Source organism: Xiphophorus hellerii, chromosome 10 (genome assembly GCF_003331165.1).
Source record: "Xiphophorus hellerii strain 12219 chromosome 10, Xiphophorus_hellerii-4.1, whole genome shotgun sequence".
Classification (NCBI taxonomy): Eukaryota; Metazoa; Chordata; class Actinopteri; order Cyprinodontiformes; family Poeciliidae; genus Xiphophorus; species Xiphophorus hellerii.
The window spans coordinates 4816398-4842131 of record NC_045681.1 but is presented as its reverse complement, the minus strand read 5'-3'; the positions used below and the strand labels follow the sequence as shown (position 1 = coordinate 4842131).

At 39.7% G+C, this 25734-nt stretch overlaps 1 protein-coding gene across 1 annotated transcript in view; it reads left to right on the top strand.

Moving 5' to 3' along the window:
* The window catches only part of LOC116727140 (supervillin-like), a 52477-nt gene extending 27264 nt beyond the window's left edge, over positions 1-25213 (top strand). The window contains exons 5-29 of the mRNA XM_032574336.1: positions 1311-1408; positions 3019-3118; positions 4294-4838; positions 6221-6356; positions 12503-12650; positions 12975-13049; positions 13184-13270; positions 14176-14359; positions 14559-14731; positions 15959-16114; positions 16637-16773; positions 17568-17715; positions 17811-17956; positions 18694-18869; positions 19080-19215; positions 19982-20282; positions 20373-20527; positions 20631-20733; positions 21689-21896; positions 21978-22111; positions 22199-22354; positions 23356-23499; positions 23776-23888; positions 23986-24141; positions 24226-25213. Of these exons, the coding sequence (XP_032430227.1) occupies positions 1311-1408; positions 3019-3118; positions 4294-4838; positions 6221-6356; positions 12503-12650; positions 12975-13049; positions 13184-13270; positions 14176-14359; positions 14559-14731; positions 15959-16114; positions 16637-16773; positions 17568-17715; positions 17811-17956; positions 18694-18869; positions 19080-19215; positions 19982-20282; positions 20373-20527; positions 20631-20733; positions 21689-21896; positions 21978-22111; positions 22199-22354; positions 23356-23499; positions 23776-23888; positions 23986-24141; positions 24226-24312 (4002 nt within the window). The 3' untranslated portion in view covers positions 24313-25213. The remainder of the gene's footprint in view (positions 1-1310; positions 1409-3018; positions 3119-4293; positions 4839-6220; positions 6357-12502; positions 12651-12974; positions 13050-13183; positions 13271-14175; positions 14360-14558; positions 14732-15958; positions 16115-16636; positions 16774-17567; positions 17716-17810; positions 17957-18693; positions 18870-19079; positions 19216-19981; positions 20283-20372; positions 20528-20630; positions 20734-21688; positions 21897-21977; positions 22112-22198; positions 22355-23355; positions 23500-23775; positions 23889-23985; positions 24142-24225) is intronic.
* The last annotated feature ends 521 nt before the right edge of the window (positions 25214-25734 follow it).

Sequence of the window (25734 nt, the reverse complement as noted above, 5' to 3'; positions counted from 1 at the left end):
CAGCATTCCAACATACAAACTTTGAAATATTCCAACATACAACTTTGAAATATAAGTTTGACTCTCCACAGACAGGGTTAGGGTTTAAAATCTATGACAGTTGAAACCTGCAGAAAATATGAACAATGAGGGAGTTTAACTGAGATGACTGAAATACGATGTTGAGAAAACTCAATCTTTCCAAAATGTTTTTTGCATGTTCCATCCCAAAAGGAACACTCTCTTGATTCAGTATAATATCAAATGTTCTTCCTACTTGACCTTTTTCTGGTGTAAATGTCCACCTGTTTATGATATTTACCTTGATACATGCACTAGAAACAGAGGAGAGTTATAACAGTTGCAGTGGTTTCTGCTAAAGGTCCCTGAAGTGAAAATGCAACCCGTATCGTGCAAAAACAAGTTGCTACATAGTTATATCTGGAGATGCACCCATCAGGTTTCTGGCCGATGTCAGTTTTCAGTTTTTCTTCAGGTGCAGCCTGCATATTCTGTTTTGTTTTTTTGCCTTTTAAGGAAACGTACTGTGAGGTTTTGTAATACAGGTAGTAGTTTTGAACCCAGCTGGGAGAAGAAATTTAAAATATGTTTCAAGTTCATTCATTAAGGCATTCTCTGTAACTGGATGATTCAGTTGAATTGAGTTTTTAAGTTTCCTGTCCTTTTTGTATTTATTTGTATTTCTGCTGGTGAAAACCTTTATCAGAGCTTGACGATGGAGCTGCAGCACCTGGTGATTGCGTAGCGTAATCAACACTTAACGCTCAAGGAAGTTTGTCGTGTTTTAGTCCTTTGCTGAAACGTTGGAAAGGCGCTTTGCTTACATCCTGTAGTTTACCTCTCTTATCCTGTTTAAAGCCAGAGTAATCCCAAATAGGCAACTTTCTATTTTTGGGCAACAAATTACTCAACTTTAGGACTTCTGTGTTTTAAATCTGGAAACCAGTCCATTCATGTTTAGATTTTTTTCTTCACCAGCTACCTGACTGCCCTCCATGAAACAGACAAAAGATGGATGGATGGATGAAAATTTGTTACAAATGCATTCACTCAAAAATGTACACCTAGTATTAGTGCATTTAAGTATTTTTTTATACATTTATTCTTTAAGTTGGGCAGCATTTTGCTACATTCTAACTTTTCTGGAGCACTGCAAGGGTTAACTGCAATTCTTAAAAGAAGGGGTGGAGTCTTATTTATTCACTCACTTCCTTTATCGGGACATTTGTTACAGCTGGAGTAGGACTTTGACAGGATTTCTTCCATATCTTGGCCTAATCTTTATTTCCCCAACCCTTCTGTATTTGTAGGAAGTGGAGGGAAAAGTGGATGGTAGCAGCACCCAGCGCTGTGATGACAGCACAAAGCATCAACTGATCAGCAGTGACAGAGAGGGAACTTCCACCAGGTGAGCGCTTCAGTGATTTCAGCGTGGGTGGGACTGTTTTATTAGATTTTTATCTGACCTTTTTGTTTCCTAATGAAATTTGTGAGCTGGGGGACAGACATTAATAATAGACTGAAACAACTTGGAACGCAGTGCCACCCACGCACAGCAAATAGAGCATGCTGAATGGAGCACAGAGGTTATTACAGATCCTATTTAATGCCTGTCAAATGTCATAAGCAGCTGAAGGGATAAACCAGGCAGGTAAACCTGTAGGACTAGCCCGCATGAGACTATAAAAATACAAACACACAATGGTTTGCACCAAACCGGAGCAAATGTTGGACTGATAGCCAGACTAGTTAGCAGTGCAGTTTGTAACCTTTGAGTTTTCTTTCATTTTTTTCTTTATTGTCTGCATATAGTCTGACTCGTCATTCATATCGTTCAGCTTCCCGCTCAATCAGGAAGCATTTGAATTCATGTTATTGTCTCCACTTAAGACTTTGTCGCTGGCCCTTTTAGCAAACTTTAGTAACACAAAATAAGAATTTTCACTGATTTAAAAAACAACAACAAAACGCTTTAAATAAAAACACATTGACATTAGTCATTGCTTTAAAAATGTGAAGCTTGAGGTAAAAGAAAGTTCCCTTTTTTGGAGCTCTTGTGGGCTTTAATGGTCCTAAGTTCAGGATTTGAACTATCCTTGTATATGGGGCAGCTGCTCTGCCACTACCTCCTACACATAACTTACAGTTGAAACGCAGTTGTAAAAGAAAAATAAAACATTTTGTTTGATTTAAATTTTTTATGTCAAAGTTTGCTTCAGGACGGTCTAATTGTCATTTACGATCTGTGTGTAATGGAGAGACAGAAATGCTGCATGGAGAGTTTGTATAAATGTGGCTCTTAGTGAAAAGCACATTGAGTGGTCAATAAAACTATAGGGGCTCTTTATAAATGGACTTCCATTACCATTAACAGATTTGACTCTTATGATTATACTGAATCAGTTTCCCATCGGTTTAGAAATGGACTCGTTAGAAACAGGATGGTGCTCTCAAAAGCATCATCTCTAACTGTGTCTTGTTGTTTTCCCAGATTGAAATGACTGATGCAGATGTTGACATAAATTTTGACTAAACTTTTTGTTTCACAGTCTTTAAATGAGGTGGAAAACCTACCGAATGCACAAAGTAAATATGCTCCAGAATGTTGTCGATCTCTGGTTTTGTGACGCTCTGATCTGCAGATACTAGTTTCAGCTAGTTCTGATATGAGGAAACTATAATTAACATTCAGAACATTTTGCTATGTCTTCTGCTCTGAAGGGTTGTCAATTACATGTATTAGGAGGAGGTGTAACATTAAAATGGGATTTTACTACTACATTAGAACAACTAAATTATTGTGCATTTAAATTGTGATCTATGATTAACTTATAGTGAAACTCGGCCTCTCCTATGTACACCCTGTATCATACAGCTTGAATTTCATTTATTAAATGTAAGTTTGCTTTTCAATGTGCTTTTTCTGTCCTAAGTTTTTTGATAAGTGAAATCTACATTGTTGCCCATTTTTCTGTATTCTTCCCATGAGCTTTGTGCATTATTTCCTTATAATTTCAGCCTCTCCAATGCTGATAAAGAAAAGGCAATGGAAGAGTCAACACAGGAATCTTCCTGGAAGGAGCAGCAGGAAAATACTGCCACTACCGAGGAGAAGCAGGTCAGTTTTAATGTGAAATTTGATGTATTGTGCAGCTCAAAAGCTAAAACATTTGCTTAAGAATTGGATCGCATTTTCATAAATCTATGAACTCAGCTACAGTATTAAAGGGATCTCTGTGGGTTGTGTTTGGATGGATTGTATATTCCTGCACTGAAAAAGACCTCATGCAAGCCAATTCCTAAACTCTTACGCACCTTGAAGTTTGGCTGGGCGATTTTAAGGCCTGGTTCAGTTTAGACTTTTTTTTTCCCTTTTTTTTTTGGAAGTCAACTTTCAGTTTATAATTCATACTTAATGTAGACTTACAACATAGAGACTCACTCCTTCTTTTCCATAAGACATAATGTTAATACTTTGCCCAAATCTTAAACCAATTCCCACAGGTGATGATTTTAACTCCACACACGCACCCCCTACACACGCAGCCAGCCGCACTCTGCACTCCAGTATTTATTAAAGAAGACCACCAGGTTAGCATTACATTGTCACACCCAGCCTGATCTCACAGTCTGCTTCTCCTCCTAAATCAGCACTCCTTCCCAACCTTTGGCCCGTCCGTACAACGTGTGGGGACTGTTCCAGCTGCTATCGGCTCTCCTAAGTGATAACATACTGAGTTCACACTGCATACGTTGCTTGGTGTTGCAGTCTTAAATTCCTGATCACAGCTTTAAAGCATTAGATATTTTTAGATGCCTCAGCCTTGCATCTTTATTTTATGTAACATCTGTTCCCTGTTGGATTGTAAAATGTTTTTGATTTTATTCAAAAGGGGAAAAAAGTCTGAAATTGTATTTTTTTTTCAGTTGTATTACAGATTTGTTAACAAACATTATGCCTTTACAGTCTTTTAAAACAAAAATTATAAAAGTAAGTTTTTGAAAGCATCTTCGGATATTTATCATTTCTTTTTAATAAATTAGCTTGTTTACATGTACTGAATGGAAGCAGGAAAGGACAAAAAGGCAACAAATGGGTGAGAAATGGAGCAAAGGCAGGAGCTGGCTCAGAGCTGCAAAACAAACTTTGGGGTTTTCAATGGTCTTTTGTGGAATAAACAGAAAGACGAATTGTTGAAACTTGTCGTCTTACAGAGTTATCGTCCCCAGGCGAAACGAAATTTATGTTGTACTGACAGTTAAATCATGTTTCTTCTTCTTCCCCTGCTGCAGCCTTTCAGTTTCCTCTCAGACAGAGCTTCTCCCCCCAGCAAGAGCAGGGATGCGTCGCCCCCTTCCAGTCCGCTCAGCCAGTCTGCACCTTCGCTGCAGCGCCAAGACTCTGGGCCTCAAGGCATCAAGGGAATCCTAAAGAAGAGCCGCTCCACCAGCGTGGAGTCGGACCACAGCGAGAGCATGTCAACCGGGATGCCTTCCCGGCAAACTAGTGTCACCTTGAGCCACCCTGAGAGCGAGGAGGAAGGAGAAGAGGAAGACGAAGACGAGGATAATGAAGAGGAAGATGTTGAGGAAGAGGTCAGCAGGGAGAGCTATAAAGAGGACGATTCACCAACTGATGACATCCCAGATGGTGGCAGCTTCAGCGTGCACAGAGAGGAGAAGAACAGCGGCGGCAGCACCAGCAGCAGAGAGAGCTTTGAGGAGATGCGGAGTCCGTCGCCCGATGAGAGCCTGGAGACCACGTCGACCGTGTCCGAGGACGTCGACGAGCTGGAGAGCAGCTTGGATCAGAGTCAAGGCTCTGCGCTGAAACACAGGTCAGGATATGCACAGACACGCACATAGTGATGGAATCAAACAGTGAAATCCCAGCAAATAAAACATCTGATAGTCTGGTAGAATAGTTTTGATTCGGGACAAAAATTTAAATTTTTGTTACATTTTCAGCTGGTGTGGTTCATTTTCTCACTGCATTGTGTCAAACGATTCAAACCCTTTGAAAAATCTGTTGCCTCTAGTGGTGCTGCAACAAGAGCCACTGAAGGAAACAACACAAAAACCTCAGACGTAGACATGAGCACAACTTAGCACCTCCGCAATGTGTAGACAACAATGGAGTAGTGTCAGATTTTAGCGGTTGTAGGATTTCTCTTTTGTCTTCGGTAAAAGACCACTAGCCACTTCTCATTGTAGCGCTAGACATGCTTTGGTTGTATTTACCCAGAATGCTCTGCGCTGTAGTTCGGTTGGTCTCTGGTACGCTTGCATTCACATACGCATTCAAACCTCACCAAAGTTCACTTCAACCGAAATGAGACTTCGGTTTTTAGATGGACCAGAGTTTGCAGATTGACAAATGATTCACAAATGAACCAAACTTTCCAGGCAGAGCCGTGCAGAGACCTTTGGAGGAGCAGGGGCTCAAAGTTAAAAAAGGGCACATTGAACAAGATCTTAAAACACCGTACAACAACATAGCAACAACAGATATTAATCAAGAATTCAATTGGATTCTACTATATCATTGCCATCATGAGGGGACAATGCAAAGCAAATGTAGTCTATATTTTCCCCAACAGGTAAAAAGTTGCTGTTTCTGCTGCTGACAGTCCTGGAGGGCTGAGTTGATCTGAGACTGTAGCTGTTCAACAGACCAGAGAGAAGGTCGCTGGTTATGAAGTTATGAAATAAGCAAATTTCTGCTATTTTATTAAATAAGCTCTAATAATATATGATATCTATCTACCTGGAATTCACCTGGAATCTACCTGGAATCCCCCGGTGGCCCCTGTCAGTCCACCGATGCTTTGGGGACATTTTGATTCATTTAATTGTGGCATGTTTGGTTTTATGCAGTGGTTCTAATTATTGCTACAGTATTTTCGCTGATGTTTATTTTGTGAACTCTAAATGCTCTGGATCGAATCTTCCTTTAACACTTGCGGTTCTGCAATAAGCTCCCTCTGCACCCCCGTCTGCACGGGCCTGTTTCCAAGCAACTGACTTGAGTTCTATTAAACTGGGCTTAAACCTAAACAGTTGGAACATTTTTTTTGATCGTTGGATTTCATTCTGAAATCTTTTCACTACTTTTACTTTTGACACAAAATAATAAAGTGTTTCAACAAGACAAGCAAACACTGTTTGGATCAAGTTTGAAGGGCTCCGCAATTACAATGACACCTTTTCTATTTCTCAGACTAGCTGTGTTGTCTGGCGAGGACGGTGAAAAGAAAGACGGAACAAGAAAGTCCAAACCGTCGCAGCTGATCCAAACGTCACTGGCAGATCGCTTCACCCAGCTTCACGATGCCGAGAATGCCTGGATGAAAAAGGTTAGTTCCCACACCGGGGTTATCACAGAGAAACACTCCATCAAAATCAGCTGTTTTTATTTAAAGACAAGAATCAAATAAAATATCGAAAATTTGCAGCAAATGTTCTGCTTTTTGAACAGATTTGGTAATAAAGTGGAACCAAATTTAAGTTGAACATTTTTAAACAACATTGAAGCGTCGTCTGGGAATCTGGAAGCTGAATTGGTAGTTATAGTTGACCCAGTTCAAAATCTGATTTCAGTATTCTTCATGTCTGGAAATGTATAAACAAAGGAAAAATAATTAAGAGAAAATATTTCTCTTTCCAGAAATTATTCAATATCCTTTTATCTCAATATTTTGTCCATTTGTCCCTCATTTTGTTCTTCCTTCCATCATTCTTTCCTTCTATGTGTCTCCTTTCTTTCCTTCATTATCTTCTTTGTGACTTTCCTTTTTCCGTCTTTCCTCTAGTTTTTCTTTGTCTCCTTTCTTACTCATTATTGTCTTTGCTTATATTCCCTCCATTTTTCCTTTCTCTCTGGAAAAGTCTGGTGTTTTTGTCTCTGTGAAGTAATGAGGCACAACCAATATATGGAAAGTGTTTGGGTCTCAGAGGGTCACAGCAGCTTTTTAAACCAAAGGATATTTTATGCGTTTAGTGGTGTGATTTTAATCATTCGCATTCATTAGTTTATTTCTGACGTGACAAAGCTAAAGCACATATTTATTGTTTTCTTACTCAGACTTCAATGATAAAAGCCACATTTATTGCATTGCATCGGTTTTATGATGGCACCAAGTTTTATTTAGGGATTTGGAGAAGTGGCAGTAATGAGCGAACCCAGCCAAACACTTCAGCCTCTACTTGGCTATGTGCAGAAGTAAGGGGCGACTTGGCTGTGGACATGTCTCTCCGTCTGCTGAATAAGCATATTTCCTCCGGCCGCTGCCAGGAGAGCGTGTGGTTCAGAGCTCTGGGGTTGCAACAGGTTTAAGAGCGGAGATCCAGAGCTCAGCTTACCTCCCGAAGAGAATAGAAACCCACAGCTTCCCTCCACTTGTAAAAATAAAATTCTACACCATGACCAAACACCTGAAAAGCCTCCAACCTAATGCTTCCTTCTTTTTCTGGCTTTTCTGCTCACTTTTTCTCTCCTCTTCTCAAGGTTAGAAAAATAGATTTCTCCACATGCCAGCTTTTTGTGTTCACCACATAATTGAATTTCTCGCCAATATTTGTATAAACTTTCAGGTCAAACAGTTTTGTACCACGAATCCTGGATTAGTTGTGCATGTTATCATCTTATGCACCTCACACACCCTTCTCAGGGAAAATATAAGCACCTGCACAGAAGAGCTTGTAAGTGGAAAGTAAACGACACGCTATTTATTTTTTTTTAACCATTCTACTGACAGAGCTCATGTACATACAAGACGTTGTGCCACGTTGTGCATCTATGTAGAGCATCTTTTGACTCGATGTCTGTGAAGATCAGTGATCCCCTTTTGGGATTTCTGGTTTGAGCTCAAACTTCATCCAAAGATGAGCTAACCTTAGATCCTCTCCATGTCTGGAAAAAGCTGCTCAACAAAATTAGACCCTACTCCCCTCCTCTGTCACATGCTGAATTATGATGTCATATTTTATTTGTGTGGTCGGTCTTGATTATGATACATCAGCACAAATCCGTGGAGATTTTGTGAACTTTCCATTAATGGCGTAAAAATTTGCATTTACAACGCATGAGCGAGGGCCAAGCAGTTGTCCAGAAGGTCTTCAGGGCTTTTCCTTTTATTTCTGTCTGAAATTATGGCCTTTACTTAAATATGATGTCTGCATCTGAAAAACACGGCTACGAGCACCAAAGCCATCTCTTCCTCAGCTCACACTTGGTCGTTCCATTTTTTATTTCTCTCTCTCTCTTTTGAGAAAACTGCTTTGTTTATTTGAAGTTCTAGTGTTTGTTTTAATTCAAGCTTACACAGTTAGATCAGATGTTTGTCCTCTTTGGTTGAAATGTGAAATGACGAAGAATAAAACATGTAGGGTTGAGGCTGTGATTAGGTCCAGATGTTTCCTGTTAGACCTGCTAAGCCTTTCTCTACACCCTGGTGTTGTAAAGCGATGCCTGGTTGTAAATTTGATTTAAAACGAGGCTAGTTGAGTCATGAGGAATAATTGTTACTCATATGTTGTAACAATGTTTTGATAACTGATGATGACATCTTGTTTTTTTTGGGGGGGGGGGTTTACGAAAGGTCAGCAAACAACATGGAAAAAGCTGCTCTGTGGCTGTAAATGAAGGTCTGCCCTTGTGTTGACTTTTCAAACATGTTATATTAAATCCATAAATAAATTGGAAATGCAAGATTTTCCTTTAAGATGTCTTTGTTTTATACACCTGTAATAAGTCAACAAATCAACAAAAACCGGATTGTCTGTGAAAGCCTGCTGCATAATATTTTTTTCTTTCTTCATTTGTAGCTTTTAGAAAGCTGGTTTTATATCCTTCCACTTTGAAGATAAATTATTTATTTGTACACATTATGATTTGTTGTCCTTGCATCTCCAAACGCATATGAACATTCCCACCCCACTCACTTCATGCTAAGCAAATGACCCACACTTCCTGTAGTCTTCCATGTAAAATCTTGAAACCGTAATCTGCATCTTCCCCATTCTCTGCTTGTAATTTTCCTTTTTTTTCCTCCTTTCTTTATGTTTATTACTCTTTTATTGCTCTCCTAGCTCCTCCTGCCCTTTGTGGCTCCTATCTACACCTACAGACTCTACTCCTTTCTTTGACTTTGACACCTGCCTGTCTACCTTTCCTCATTTCTTCAGGTGAGTGTGTGCACATGAAATGGTGCATGTTCCTGTTTAGCATGGGCTTGCTTACTATTAGGGATGCACTCTTTGCTGTTTCTGGCCAATCAAAACCTTGAAAAAGCTTGACAAGTCGATTCCGATTTTGGCCAATAACAATTATTTATTTGTTTATTTATTCATTTATTTTGTCTGAAAAGTTGCTAAGATGGCAGGTGACGTGATTTGTCATCTGTCAGTTAGCCCTCTCTCACTTCAAAAGCTGTGCAATTTGAGATTTTGTAAATACATTTGCTCAATAGAAACAAGCCAAGTTTGACAAAAACTTGTTTTTCAATTAAAAAGTTTTGGTGCTGGGATGGTGGTGTTTTTTTTTTTTTTTTGGATGAATCAAAATTGGTTTATTTTGCAAAGCAGCAATGGAAACACCTTTTTTGAAAGAAAACAAGAAGTAGTTAGAGGATAATAATACAACATTTTCATTGACAATGTTTTGCGCATATTTGTAATGGAAATGCAGCTATGGCTGATTTTCAGACTTTAGCAGAGACCAGAGAGAGACGATTGGTGGATAAGATTGATTTGACACGAGTCAGCCTGTCACCGATCTCACAAAATGAAAGAAATCAGCACCAATTTATTAGGGTAGCCCTACATACTATGTTGCTTTTTTCATGCAGCATGTGTCCCAGACAAGCTGTCTCCTTTTTTGTTTCTCACAGAGAAGTCAGAGCTAAGATAAATGTATCTTGCTGCTTCACAGGTGGTTTATACCTGTGTTTATACTGAAGAGTAAAGCTGGGTTAAAGGGGAAAACCTGTAGTTTTTGGGGGCCTCATCATCTCTGGGGTCCTGTCAGGCCAAGGTATTTCCCCTCTGTGATTGACTCCAGACAGGTTTGTAGCTGTAGTTTATGACTGGACAGAAGAATGTAATAGAGCTCATGTTTAGGTAGTTGTGTATATATATGGTAGCATCGCTGAATGGGATTAAAAGTGTCTCTAATGTGGTGCTTTAAGCATTTCAAGTTTTATAAAATATAATGTATATATTTGAAGATGTTGGGTGTTTGTACCATGACAGCATACCATTAATGTCTTAATCAGACTGTAAAAGGCTCAGAGTTCAGCTGGTCGCTCGTGATATGCATAGTTTTATTGACCAACAGAGAGAAAATGGGACAAAGAGGACTTCTATATGCGGACATGTTGGCATTCATGCTGAACTTAACTGTAAAATCAAGTGGATGAAAAATTAACTCAATGCTGCATTGTGTTAAATATGGTTGGATTTGAACCTTTAGATGTTTTATCAAACCCAGGACTAAGATTTCACCTCATTCTTAAACTCTTGAGCACAGTTTCATTTTTATTACTCCTGTCACCAATGTACAGATATTATAATGACCGGCTTTTCTCAGAATGGCATAGGAAAATGTAAGAAAAAGCCTCCAGGCTGCTCATTAAGACACAGATGTTCAGTTTCCATCTTTTCAATAAAATGCAGTACATGCCTGAAAGAGGGCTTTACTCACCCGTGTCCCCTTCAACTTCTCTTTTTACATGCAAAGTAAACAATGACCTCATTTTGATGTTCAGCTCCAATGTTTTTGTTGGGCTCTTTCTCAGTAGGTCGACTCGTTTCATCCACCCTGGGGTGAGATGGTAGACCCCCGGCTGATAGGCAGTCAGACATGGCAGCTCTGTTTTCCATTTGTGTTTGCGAGTGTGTGTGTGTATGTGAAGCGGAGATGAGATTGGAAACAGTTTGCAGTATATCAGGATGATCAAATGGGATTCTTTGAACTTTTTTTCTTATGTCACCAGGGAAACCTACTTATCCTTTTTTTCTTTTCTTCTGTGGTTAATTCTGTTTTCATGGTCCATGACAGGGAGTATTCAATTTAAAAAGTTGTTGAAAGATACAAGAAACAACAGCTTCTTGTAAATGTCAGCTTTAATATCTGTCTAGTCTCTTATTAGACAAAACTACAAAATAAAGTTGTCACTTTTTGGGGGAATCCTTTGTCTGAAAATCATCAACTCTGCATATTCTACATTTCTGAATGGAATCCAATATACTTTTTATTTTCCTTCAAATCTTTCTGTGGAATGACAGCAATCAGCCTCAGTGTGATGATTAAAAGATTTAAGGAACGCCAACACGTCTATTTTCCCATGCCAGAGTGCTTTTCATCACTGCTTCATCCCAACATGTTTTTCCCTTTAAAGTTACAGACATCTGCAAATGCTTAAAATGACTGCAGAGCGTGAAGATGACGACAGTCAGGAGATCCCACAGATCATCATTCAGCCACAAAGAAAAACGTCCACTGGGACTGCAACTCGCTGTTTAGCTGCAGGAGTCCTGAACATTTGTTTATCTTTTACTTTAATTTCAAGTAGTTAAAGTTGACTTAGAGTCGCTCTGAAGTGAGAGAATGTGACACGTTTCATGTCAACACACAACAGCGGGAATACTTGTTGATGAATGCTCGACAAGTCCTTTTTTCAAGCAGACATTTTTCTTCTTGGAATTGCTTTTTGATGGGTCTGCTTCTGCTGAAATGAAGTCACCAGTTACAGTGAATTACACACTCTGAGTTGCTCATTATTACAGAAAAACGAGTGTGTGATAGAAATAGTTCTTATGTAATCTTAACAGGCTGTGAATATATGTGTGTGGGGGGGTATTTATATTTACTTTAATAACGCTGCTAAGTTACAGTGTCCTAATAAAATTACTTTTGAATCATCGACTTTGGATGCTCACAGAGAGAGTATACCACAGAGACATAATGACTCTAAATGATAAGTGCTGGAAAACAGAAAACCAGAGGCTCAAGTTGTTCTTGCAGATATTATTCATATATTTAAGTCTTTTGTCTCTGTAAAATTGCATTCCCTTTCAAAACTATTCACACCAATTTAGCTTATTCACATTTTGTCATCTTACAATCACAAATCTTTAATCATTTTTACTTGAATTATTTGAAATACACAGTTAGCAAGAAAGTAAAAATTTGAAAACTGTTTTTTTTTCTGTATTCGTCCTCTTGTTGGCTGGTGAACCTAAATAAAATCCAACACAACCATTTTTGATTATCTCATACATATAATAAAAACAAAAGACATTGATGTTTGTATTTGTATCCTGCCAGAATCTGAATGCATCTTTTTAACTTTCACCACAATCAGGTTGTGTCATGCAAACACTTTTCTTGTATCCTTGTACATCTGTTAATATGTGAGATATATTGCATGGAAATCTACCAGCGCTGGGGAAAATCAGTGTTCTCGCAGAGTACTTACTGGGTCGTATTTGAATCCAACAGAAGTCCAATGTTGATATGGAGCCCAAGATGTCGCTGGCAGAGAGGATGAAGATCCTCAAAGACAAAGAGGAGCAGTGGAAGAGCAAAGGCAAAGGAGCAGCCAATGACTCAGTTCAGTTCACAGTGGCTGGACGGATGGCGAAGAAAGGTAGGGCGTTTTTACATTTATTTATTTGCTGTACGGCTGTATCGGTGTCAGCTCTCCCTAAGCCTGGCAGGCATTTGATGAGCAGTGTCAGGTACAACAATTTGCTTTGCAAACATCTCTCTGAAGAAAAAATGCAAATAAAACCTTACAGAAAACTTTCAGGAAAAGGAACAAAAGCTCAGCAGAAACTCTAATCCAAACAAAGATTCAAAGAAAGGCAGCATATAACCTGAGCTACTGCAACCACCAACTGGCACAAGCTGCTAATACTGTAGCTCTTTGAAAAACCGGGAAAGAAATAACTTCCATGTTGTGCGGCTCCAGGTCTCGTGTCCAAGGACGAGCCACCTATCATCACTCTGAAGAAGTCCAACGCCACGCCTGTGAAACCACATGAAGGTATCGTCTGGGATTCAACTGTAATGCTTTTGTTTCTTAAACCTGGTCTTAGTGGTTTAAGGAGACTGTTTATGTGCCTCAACCTGCCTGCTGATTTCACATGGACTAACTAAATCTTTCTGTCCACTGGGCAGAAATCTCCAGTAGGACCGACGTCAAAGTGGAGGGAGATAAACGTCTTGACAAGTTAGAGTCCTTCCTAGACAAACTCCACAATAAAGGTACAGTCTGTGCTGTTATTTACTTTAAATGTTTATTTTGACTCTGTCAACAAAGCATGAATTCACTAACACCTGAAATATAAAAGTGGTAGGGGGTGCTGCTAACTAAAAACTGAGTTTTGCTAACTCTAAAGCACTATACCAAAACAGTATGTAGCGGAAGCTAATGCTAAAATGCAATTCAAATTATGTCTGCACTTGAAAGACTATGACCTTCAAGGTCCAGTTCAATTTTGAAACTATAATTGACATGTTCTATAATTCTCTTGGAGATTGTATTTAAACATTGTTCTCTACTGTCTGACTTTTATTTTGTTCCTGTATGTCTCTTGTTTTAAATAAAGTTACTTTATTTAAAAAATGGAGAAAAACAAAGGAAAGAAGAAACTTCTGTGTAAACAGCACTTCAAAATAAGAGCACAAATATTGATGTTTAACTACTTGAAGAATTCCTCAGTTGATAATCAATTTTTAAGACAAACCTTATTTAACTGAAGGCTTACAAAACAGCCAAGTACATTTTTCCAGAAAATAATTTTCAGTTAGCTAGCACTAAATGAAAAATTAGCCCCACTATTAGCGCCTTAGCGGAATTGTTCCCACCACTGTATGATAGCTAACAGAGCAGCAGCTTTCTGCAATCTCAAATGTATATGTGCTGATATGAATGACTAGATATTTTTAATATATTGTACAGCCCTAATTTATTTTATTTAAGAAGGCTGCACATTACTCTTATTTTAAACTGTGCTAAGTCATGAGCATTCACCAGCTAAATCTACACCGGCATTATTGTTTACAAATAAATTCCTGAAGGTTTCCAGATTTTTTTTTTCTACTTTACTAAGAAAATCAACCTCATTCTTCCTGTTTCCTGCCATACTTCCTGGGCTCTGTGGGATTAGGTGTGGGCAAAGCCAAGTCATCCACCATCGAAGTGACGGAAGAGATGGAGAAAGAGGTGATGACTCTGGACGATGATGAGACATTTGGCAACTTCTACAAACCTGTCTCCCCGTCCACTCTCCTGGAGTCCAGCGTGGTTTTGACTGAGGAAGACCTAAGTGACATCCAGGCTGACACACCAAAGTTAGTTTTAAAAAAATCCCATGTGTCTTTCTCTTTTACTCTGGTGATATTTATCATCTCTGATTCGTTAGGAAATATTTGCTCCCTCTTTTCCAGTTTTGTACTAACACAGTTTTGCTGTCTATAAGTGTTAAGAAAACAAGATTGTATTTTCTTTTTAATATAAATAAAATACTTTTCTGTTGCATTTCGCCTCTAGGCTGACCTCAGCGGTAGCAGAGCACAAGCGAGCGGTGCGGCCAGCCAGAAGGAATCAGGGCTCCAGGAATCCCCTGCGGGCTCTCGCTGCCCGTAACGACATCCGGCAGGTTTACACCGAGCAGAGGCTTAATGTGGCGTCAGTGGAGACCAAGAGGATTCAAGTGGAGAGGAGTAAGTCTGCTCACATTACCCTAAAGTAAACAAGATATTTACCTAGAACAATCCAGCAAATAAGCTGGATTGCAAAGCAATGAAATCTTTTGGAATTTTCCATGTTTAGCTTCTCTTAATTTTCACATCCATCAAACTTTTTCACATGTTGTCACACTATAACCAGAAACCTCAGTTTATGAATGGGATTTTGTCTGGTAGACCAACACAATATGATGTAACTGTGAAGTGGAATAAAAGAGATTACTTTTTTTTTTTTTAGAAATAAAAATCTGAAATGTGTGGCCTGCATTTGTTTTCAGCCTCTTTCACTCTAATACCCTTAAATAAAATCCCACAAGCCACCTAAATGGTGAATCTCAGTGTAAATGCAGCTGTTCTGCAAAGACTTGGAGGTTGATTGAAAGATATTGGAGACCAAGGCATAGGCTGGTCTGTGAGGTAGTTATGGAGAATTTTAAAGTAGGGTCATTTCCCATGCTTTGAGGATCTCTGAGTCCTTCTCATTCCATCATCTCAAAGAGAAAAAGGATGGCCCAACTACAGACATAGCAACACATTGCCGTCCACCTAAACTAGGACACAGGAGCAGCTAAGTTGCTAATGTTAGCTCTAGAGGAGCTGCATATATACACAAATCAGGTGAGTTGCCGAAACGAAGATGACGACTCAAAGACAAATGCACACCACCATTTTAGTTTATTTGGCTAAAAAATTATGCTCAGGTTTGTGTTGGTCTACAGTTTGTAATTATAATGTGACAAAATGTTTTTTAAAAAAGCCCTGAGGATCTGACTGTACTTGTTCACATGGAAACTGAAAACATGTATTGTGGAAATGTTGAAGCTGGAGACAAGTTGGGTGTATTTAAAGATGATGTGGTCAGCTGCTGGACACTTTTATGCTGCATCGTAGGTTGTTTGCATGTCTTCACTACTCTGCAGACTACACTTGCCTGAGCCTCTTTTTCATAGTTTGCATTTGAGGATGTGGGCAGGATTACAACACGAGCGTTGTCTAGTGGAGCTCACATGAACGCAGTAATACGAAAGCTTGACTCATCTCTAGCACTTTCTACTGAAGTATTGTTGATGCTTTTTAGTCATACTATGAAATAATATCTTTGCCTAAAGCACAGAAGTTACTTAATACCTGAAAAGAGGCACTATTGTTGGTGCAGTATAATAATCACATCTTTGTTTTATTTTGTTTTCTTTCCCACAAAAGTGGCGAAACATTCCAACTTGGCAGACGTGGCGTTGGCTGGGCTCGCCAGCAAGGAGAACTTTCGCAAAGTCAACCTGCGCAGCGTGAAGTCCACAGAGGTCGTGACTAACAACAGCGCTGTGCCTTTTCACAAGCTCATGCTTATTCGCATCAAAGGTCAGAAAACACAAGAGAATTCTCTCTCTGCACAATGTGGAACATTAATGATGACCACAACTTTATAAGAAAAATTTGTGGTTTATTTTGAAGAATCAAAAGGAAATTACTTTCGTAATATTCAGGTTAAAGTTTGTTTTATTAGCTGTTTTTTCAGGGTTGTTATTCAGTCTAGAAAACTAGGGAAGAAACATTTGTATTTTGAGAATTTGTTTGTCTTCTGTCCTTCCCTCAATCCTTTCTTGTGTCTGCCCTTTTTTCTGAATTTATCTCCTTCCATAAACCCTTACCTATTCCTTTCCTTGCTTTCCTCCCTCCCTTGTGTCCTTACTTTTACTTCGTTCCTTCCTTCCAGTGTCTGGTATCTCCCAAAACCACATTTAAACCTCTTCCTCCCACCGTAGAAATACCTACCACAAATTTATTTTGAAAATGGCCGCAGATGACTAAGAAATCTCTCATTTTAAATGAAAACCGTTTCGGAACCCTGGTTATGGAAGTGAAAGCTGCTGCCATCCGCAGGTCGGAGGCACATCCAGGTGCGCCTGGTTGAACCGACGGCGCACTCGCTGAACAGTGGGGACTGCTTCCTCCTCATTACCCCTAAGCACTGTTTTATGTGGAGCGGAGAATTCGCCAACGTGATTGAGAAAGCCAAGGTACGGAAGCTCACACTGAATCAAACGCTTCAGACTTCCCCAGAAAGGGGTTTTCACAACTTCTGTTGACATGTTTAGACATGTAGCGGTTCACCTGATGAATCATCTCTATTAAAGAAAACAAGGTCCTGCTGTGGGAAAACCTGCTGGAACATTAAACAAACAATAATGCTTACAAATCTCATATTTGTTCTGTTTTTCAAGCTCCTGGATGTGACTTCTTTAGGCTTTTCAATACAATAGCAGCTATGTTCTCTACCTCTTTATCATTTCTACAGATGTTAGAAGAAATGCGAGAAATATGTAAACAGTTTGACCAAAGCCATGTTTGTATTTTCAGTCCGATTCTATTTTATCTCATGCAGACACTCTGCTGAGGAGAATGCAGCAGAGCCAGTCCAGTAGCAAAAATCGAACGTAGCCATTAAATCTGTCATCAGGTTTAACATTGCACAACATAATATGACATACACTGTGCAGACTTTACAATAGTAGTTTGTAACTCCTACTGATAATGCTGCTAAACCCAAATTTCTGACTGAATGAAAGGCATTCTGAAGACTTTGAAAGCTGCTGCTAAGTTTCAGCATTTTATTTATTTTTATGAGTTGCTGTAAGTCAGCGTGGAATCATTGCACAATCTGACATGCCCCAGACTGATAGCAGACTGTCTGGCGCTAGTCTAGGACAGGATTACCCTGGATCCGTCCTGCATGAAGCACTTTGAAGATACTTACAGTAAATCCTCCATTTATGCACATATATGATATGTTAACTATGCTTTTTTTGGCCAGGCATCGGAGATGGCATCTTTTGTTCAAGCCAAGCGGGACCTTGGCTGCAAGGCTCCCCAGGTGTCCATACTGGAGGAAGGCATCAACACTGAAAGCAGATGGGCCAAAGAGTTCTGGAGCCTGATAGGTGGAAAGACCAAATACAGAGGTATGATAGCAAATCCTTTCGTTTTAGAAGAACAGAATATGTAAACAGGTGGTGCCATTACTGACATACTGCATCTGTGTTTGTGCGTGTAACAGGGGCAGGGGACCCAGAGGAGGACGAGCTCTATGAGAGTGGGGTGGTGGAATCTAACGGGGTTTACAGACTCCAGGGAGACAAACTGGTACCTCATGAAGATGCCTGGGCTTCCATCCCCAGTGTGTCTCTGCTCGATTCTAAAGAGGTAACGTCACTAACAAACGGATCTCTGTTAGAGATGCACCAATCAGTCAACCAGAGATCAGAATCGGGAAATTTTCCCTTGATAGATCTGCAGGTTACATGCTGAAATATCGTTTTTGGGGGTAATTCTTAAATAAATTTTAGTATCATTCATGAAATGGATCCAAAATTTTAGGTTTACACAGTTAAAACCAAATATTTACATACACTTTCTAAAAATATCCCTTTTCAGTCATTTAGGATCATCAGTTGAATGAGTTACTTCTTCTTTTGTAACTAAATTAGTGCAATACTTCGATTCCCAACCTCAGAATCTTTCCTCCCTTGCTCCCTCCTTCCACTTTCTGTTTATTTGCCATTTAAAATAGACACAAAATTTCTGCTTACGATTCCTTTTTTGACACGCTGCAAATAGAAATAATTTTGGCAATCCTAACTAAACTAAAATGAGAAACTTTGTTAATTTTTTTTCCTATATCAACATTATTTGACATATAATGCCCTCTTCATTTTCTGCTGGGTGTATCAAAGAGTCTGTTGCCCATTTCTTTTCTCCTTGACCTTTATCACCTGAATTATTCAGAATGAGTCAAAATCCTGAATCAGAATCTGACAAGCCAGATTGTTGCATCTCCATCTCCTGATCATCTATGTGGCCCATTTTAAATGTTTTCTGCTGTTTCTGTAGCTAAATTGACTTTTCCAATCTTATTTTCTCCTGCTAAAACCACACAACAGGTTTTAGTCTTTGACTTTGGCAGTGAAGTGTATGTATGGCACGGAAAAGATGTGCCCTTGGGTGACAGAAAAGTAGCTGTCAAACTGGGCAAACAGCTCTACAGCGGCAACTACGACTACAGCAGCTGCAGAGTCAACCCTCTGGATTCCTCCTGCAATAATACGGACGTACCTCAGTGAGTATGACGAGCTAATGACACCAAAGGACAAGATTCATTTAGATGATTACTCCTGCTACTCGCCTTTGAGTTGTGCATAAATATAGAGAAACATCTGCTGCATTGTTTCATGTTTATTTGGTGCCCCCTACTGGTTAATCTTCTCCAGCACAGCTGCACACACATGGCGGCATGTGTGTTTTAAGTTTGTCTGCGTGTGACCTACAGGAAGGGTGAGGGGCGTCCCAGCTGGACTCTGTTCGGCCGGCTGTCGGAGCACAACGAGACGTCGCTGTTCAGGGAGAAGTTCCTGGACTGGGCCGAGAGGAAGAAAGAGGAAGCGGCTCAGACAGAGGAAGTCAAGGTAGGTGAGACCGGAACGAGCCGTCACCAACCATACCCGTCATAAAGCTGATTGGAGTCAGTCATTATTACCGCTTCGTGGTTTGTTTTCCATCGTAGCCTGATCAGCTGTAGACATCAGGACATGTTTTGGTAAATTAATTGTAATAAATTACAGCACTCATTTTCAAATGCTGTATTAGACAGAAAGCATAAATAATTTTGCATTCACTGCCAACAATGCATAATCAAGCTCAAGTTTTTTTGCTAATTTGTTAGCATAAAAGTATCAGTATTACATTAAATCTAAACACTGTTGTGTCATCAGGGTTGTAAAAGTTAATAAATGAAATTATCAAAAATGAAGGACATTAAATTTAGCTAATTAATGTCCTTAGGATAAAAAAAAATCCCCCCCACATCCTTAAAAGTAGAAAAAGCAGAAAATGTGGAATATTGTATTTGAAAAAATATATTATCATGGACACATAATGCGTTACTGAAGCAGCAACGCGTTATGTGGTAATGTGTAATTCTGTGTATTTGGAAACATTTACTCTTTATTTTTCAATATTGAAATAATCTGCCAGAGAAACTGGAACGTTTTCATCACTATTAAGAGATTATTCCCTTAAAGAAGCTACTGTATATTGTTAAAGAGTTACTTATAAGTTAGTTTTGTCTTATTTTAAGTGTACTAAGATATTTGCACTAGAGAGCTTTGCGCCATCATTTTTTCGAATATGCAGAAACGAAACAAAAACCAAGTATTTTGTTGTTTTACTCAGAGCCCGGAACATTCCACCCTGCGCTCCCCACTTGACTTGGAGCTACAGCCATGCGACGCCAAAGCGCTGCTGGACAATGAAGCCGACCCGGTGCGGACCGTCCTGGAGGGCGTGGACGTGCAGCGAGGCTATGGCCTGGTGAAGACCGAGGACGGCAGGCAGGCGGAGCTGGCCACCGTGGCGGTGGAGGCGTGGCACATCAAGGAGCACGGCGAGGAGGAGCTTCCAGAGGAGAGCGTGGGCCAGCTCCACGAGGGCGACGCCTACATCATCCGCTGGAAATACTCCATCACCACCCTCGGTGAGTCGCGTGAAAACGAGTCGAACCATCAGAAGGGAAAGCAGGGCGTGTGATTCACCGGGTCACACTGGATTTTCTGACTCGTCTCAGTTGGGAAGCGGCAGAAACCCGGAGAACTGAGCACAGCGGCTCCTGGCAGAGAGAGGACGGCGTGTTTTTTCTGGCAAGGCCGGCACTCCAGCGCCAGCGAGAAAGGAACGTCAGCCCTGATGACCGTGGAGCTGGGCAGCCACCGGGGGTCACAGGTCAGCTCATCACTAACTGTCAATAAAAACATCCAAACACTTGATGCCTCCTCCTCTGAAAAGTTCAGACTTCCATCTGCTTGTTTCTGATTGGCCGGCGCAGGTGTTGGTGACTCAGGGTAAGGAGCCGCCATGTTTCCTGCAGCTCTTCCAGGGAGGATTGATCGTCCACAAGGGCAGCAGAGACGACGCTTCCAGCAGCTCAGGTACAAACGGGTCACTTCCTGATGCTAACAGGGCTCCTGCTCACAATGACAACAACATCGTTTGAGTTTAGGATTTTTCCAGTTGGGATCAGTTTGCAAAAATAAAATAGAGTGGAAAATGATGTTCTGGTATTCTTACTTTCTCCATTCATTTATCCTTTCTTTCTTTCCTCCTTCGTGTTTTTCCTTCCTTGTTTCCTTACTGTCCTCAACTTCTACTGTTGTTCCTTTGCTTCCTTTCTTTCTTTTCTTTTCAACATCATTTTCCCTTCTTCCATCTTTCCTTTTTTTGCATACATTCTTGCATTGTCCTTCTCTCCTCCTTGTTTATTTCTTCCTGTCTTTACTTTGTTCCTCCCTTCATTGCTCATATTCTTTCTTTTCTGCACAAATCCTTTCTTCCTCCCTTGTGTCCCTACTTCCATGCTCATGTCCCTCTTGCCTCGCTTCGCTCCTTCCATCCATCTATCCTTCCTTCCTCATGTCCTTGTTTTCTTCCGATATTCCATGGGTCCTTTATTTTCACCTTCCTTCATTCATCTGTTCTTTCTCCCTCATCTCCTTTCATCCTTTTTCCCTTGTATTCTTGCTTTCCTTCTTTCTCCTGTCCTTGCTTCCTTTGCATCCTTTTTTTCTCCCTCATGTCCTTTATTCGTTTCTCATGTTGCTCTTTCCTCTAATCTATAGCTTCTTCCCTCCTTGTGTACTTTTTTCCCTTTATTCATTTTTTTTTGTTCTTTCCTTGTTTTTTGCCTTTACTTCCATCCCCTGGTTTAATGCAAGTTTCATATATAAAACTCACAGTTGTAGTTCATTGTGAACTTTTGTGTTTTACATTTTGAAGGACTAACAACTATTCCTATTTTGCTGAACTTTTGCATAAAAACACCCAGGAAGCTCTTCGTTGAACTCCCATATCCTGACTGCAGTAACACCCTCTGCTTGCTGCATCCAGGTGGTTGGAGGCTGTTTTGCGTGCGCGGCGAGGCTGTGGTGGAGGCCTCCCTGGTGGAGGTGGCGTGTGAGCATGCCAGCCTGCGTTCTCGTGCCAGCCTGGTGCTGCTTAACGCTCAGAAAGCTCTCCTCTACTTGTGGCACGGATGCAAAGCCCATGCAGACGCCAAGCAGGTGGCCAAAAGAGCAGCAGACAAACTGAAGCAGAGGTAGGATTTGGGATGAAACTGAAAGGTTTTCACAGCCTCACTGTCTCCTGAAGGGAACTCATAGGTTTGTCTCTCCTTCAGGTGTCCCTCAGAGCTGGGACTGAACAGCAGCAGTAAGTTGAAGGTGGAGGAGGTGGAGGAAGGCTCTGAGCCTGCAGAGGTTTTGAAGGCTTTAGGCCCGCAGGACAAGAAGGCTTACGACTGTATGCTGGAAGGTAAGGGGGGGATATTGGTGTGCTGGTGGGGAGTTAGCAATGTGCTAAATGGAAGACATCATCGGTGATGGTGTGTTTGTTATCAAGATCCTGGAAAGTACAACTACACACCCCGCCTGTTCCGGCTGAGCGCCAGCTTTGGGATGTTCGGATGGGAGGAGCAGCTGTACCCGGCCAGGGTGACGGAGGGCGTCATGGCGATGCCCTTCCTGCAGGAGATCCTCTACTCCGCACAGCAGCCAGGTAACGCTCCAACAGTTCCACTGCACATAGGTATGGCAGGCTGTTTTAACATAAAATCAGCTTCACCACACTTAACGATCCAGATATCTGAAATTGGTTCATGAATAGATGTATTGGTAAATTCAGATATCTTTAATTATGTTCTGACTAGTATAAACGATGTCAGATTTACCATTAATTTATATGGTTGATTCAAGATGTCTGCAATTAATTACTGACTCTCTGAAACATATATTTCAGATGTCAACAAATAAACTGACTAGTCATAAAGTAAATTTAACATATCAGTTTTTGTTTTGAATAGTCATATTTCTAATTAAAGATATTTTAAATGTATTTTTAGGTGGGAGATATACTGTATACTGTAGATCTGTAACAATTAATTGGATTAATTGAGATTAGTTAATTATGAAAAATCTGCAAAATGTGCTAATTATTTTTATCTGATTAATTGATTCAACATATCGAATTAAATAATGTCTAGGTCAAATTTAATTAGAGATATCTGTAGCCATAAGTTTGACTAGGGAAAATAAATTTTTAGATATCTCCAAACTATTCAGAGATTTCTTTAGACAGATTTTCTATTTGAGATATTTTAAATTAACATTTTGACTAGTTAGAGATGAAATTGATCTTATGTTGAAAAGGACTTCCAGAGATATTTCTACATTTTTAAATCATAAACAAGTCTTTATTTTCTGTATTTTAGTAGGTTGTTTCTCCTGGTGCTACTTCTCTTTAGTCATTGGTGTTTGTGTTAACTCTCAGGAACCACAAACAGGATTGGTCACATTCCTCCATAATGGAGGAGCAATTATTAGAAAGACAAACAGGAACATTCTTTGTAACATTAAACCTGGGAGCTCTGTAACTTTACTTCTTAAAGTTATTCCTAATCTGACTGTCATGTACTTTCTTTACAGCAGCTGTTTTTAACCGTTATCTGTTTCTGCTGGAGTCCATCTTATGTTTTTGTTCTCATGTCATTTCTTCGTCAGCCTTGTTTCTCCTGGACAACCGCATGGAGGTGTATCTGTGGCAGGGCTGGCAGCCGGACGACACCCAGAGCACCGGATCTGCAAAGATGCGCTGGGACAGTGAGAGGAAGTGCGCCATGGAAACCGTGCTGCAGTACTGCAAAGGTTAAAGCTGACACACACGTGCATTTTGGCCCTTTTGTTCAAGTGAATATTTAACTGTAATGTGCCAAAATGTGGAGAAGGAAATGCAGAAGTCATCCATTTTTTCCTGGCATAAAGTTCCCTTTCCAAACAAAAGGGCTGATTTTATTTGGTTTTGTTTAAGTTTTGTTTTTGTCAGCAGATAATAAAAATTGGTTTTGGCTCAAGATAATAAAACTTAATACACTTTTAAACCAAAATTAACATTTCAATTGTTATTTTTCTGCTGATTTCCAGAGAAGAATCCCCGGCGCCCCCCTCGGGCCTACCTGGTCCTCGCAGGCTTAGAGCCTCTCACCTTCACAAACATCTTCCCATACTGGGAAAAAAACACCAGCATCACTTCTACGGTCACTAACAAATACTTCCTCATCATTATCATCCTCTTGTGTAAATGAATGTTTTATATTAAATGTTGCCGTGTGTGTGTGTTTTAACAAAATGCAGACTGGAAGCTCTAAGAGCAAAGTGATCCTGGTGAAAGAAGCTCTGTCCAAACTGAGCAAGCAGCAGTACTCCATCGAGGAGCTGAGCAGTAAGCCTCTGCCGGAGGGCGTGGACCCGTTGCGGCTGGAGGACTACCTGTCAGACCAGGACTTTAAGGTATGACACCCCCACTGTGCTTAATGTGTGTGTAAGTAAGAGAACCATGTTCTGATTTCTGTGTCCCGTTTGTTTTCCTGCAAGACGCTTTTCGAGATGAGTCGATTCGAGTTCAACTCCCTGCCAAACTGGAAGCAGCAGAACCTGAAGAAGAGCAAGGGTTTATTTTAAAACTGTACACACTCTCTGTTAATCTGTTTATTTTTTACTCTTCTTTGCAGCTTTTATTACATTTTTATTCCTTGTTTTTTGTTTTAAAAAAATCCTCATATGTAAAAAAACTAAAAAATGTAAATGTACAATTATGTGGTTTTAATAACTGTGCCATTTTGTTGTGCTATTCAGTTTCATTTTACATTTTAACGAACGATTATGTGCAATTAATCTTCTCCCTTCACACTATTATAAATATGTAAGATACTGTTAATGTTTATTGAGGTTTACTCAGATGTGTTAATTATTGTTTAGAGTTTAAAGCCTTTTTTTCCATTTTAACTGAAAGAGCAGGCTCTGTCAACGGGACAAGACTGCTCAGTAAAGTTGTCAAAACAAACCAGTTTGATTGGTTCAAACCAATCTTTTTGCTTAGATAACTAACTTTTTAACAATCTATTTTTTATTATTGGACCAACTAAAACACCTGTATTATTTGGTACTAAATATTAACTCTTTATTTGGGCTCTTCTTGACCTCCTTCTGGTTGTTTGGGACCAAAATTAAGCCGTCTGTCTTCATTTGTTCGTATTTTTTGAGCGCCTGTCTAAGTTTTTTTCACTAAAATCTGAACTTTCGAAGCATTACATGTGTTACATTGTGACTATGAGAGAATGTCCGGAAGAAACTGCTGCATAAACTGCCTGTATTAGAAAACTCAGTGTCTTTGTGTTGAAACGCCACGTAAAAAAACTGCCGGTGAGGTCTGGATTTGGACTTTAGTTTTGTTTAGTTTTTTTGTAATGCTCTTTTCATTTGTGGCAATCTGTTTGTGATAAATCTGTATTATTGGTCAAGTCAGGTTGGGAATGAGATAATCAGTATTTCTTTTAAAATAAAAAAAAATGTATAAAAGAAACTTGGAAGTGACTATTTTTTATTCAAACATCTAAACATTAATATATATGAAACAAATATCCACTCAATTTAGAAACTAAAAAGAGAGTTCACTGTTAATATTGATCAAAATAAGATAATCAGATTAAATGCAGAAAAAAATGTCTTTTGATGATGCTTTTTTGTTAAAAAGATGTCATAAAAGCGGGGAAAAAAACAGTTGGTTTCATGAGTTAATGGAGGATAACTAAACATTGCTTTGAGGCAAGTCAACAATTTGAAACATATGAACAAGAACAATTGGTGAGCAGGTTAATTAGAAGTTTTTGTTCTGGTAAAAACAAAGCTGCGTATCACCAGACATTTCCAAAGGTGAAATGTTAATGGAAGATGTGCAGAACCGTTTTTTTTTCCCACATTATTTTAAAATAGATGTTTTCTTTGCTTTGACCGCCAGAGGGTGCAATTTGTCCAGCCTTTTAGCTGTAAAACCTTTTACTTCAAATCCGTGAAGCCTTACAGACCCATAAATCATTAACTAAC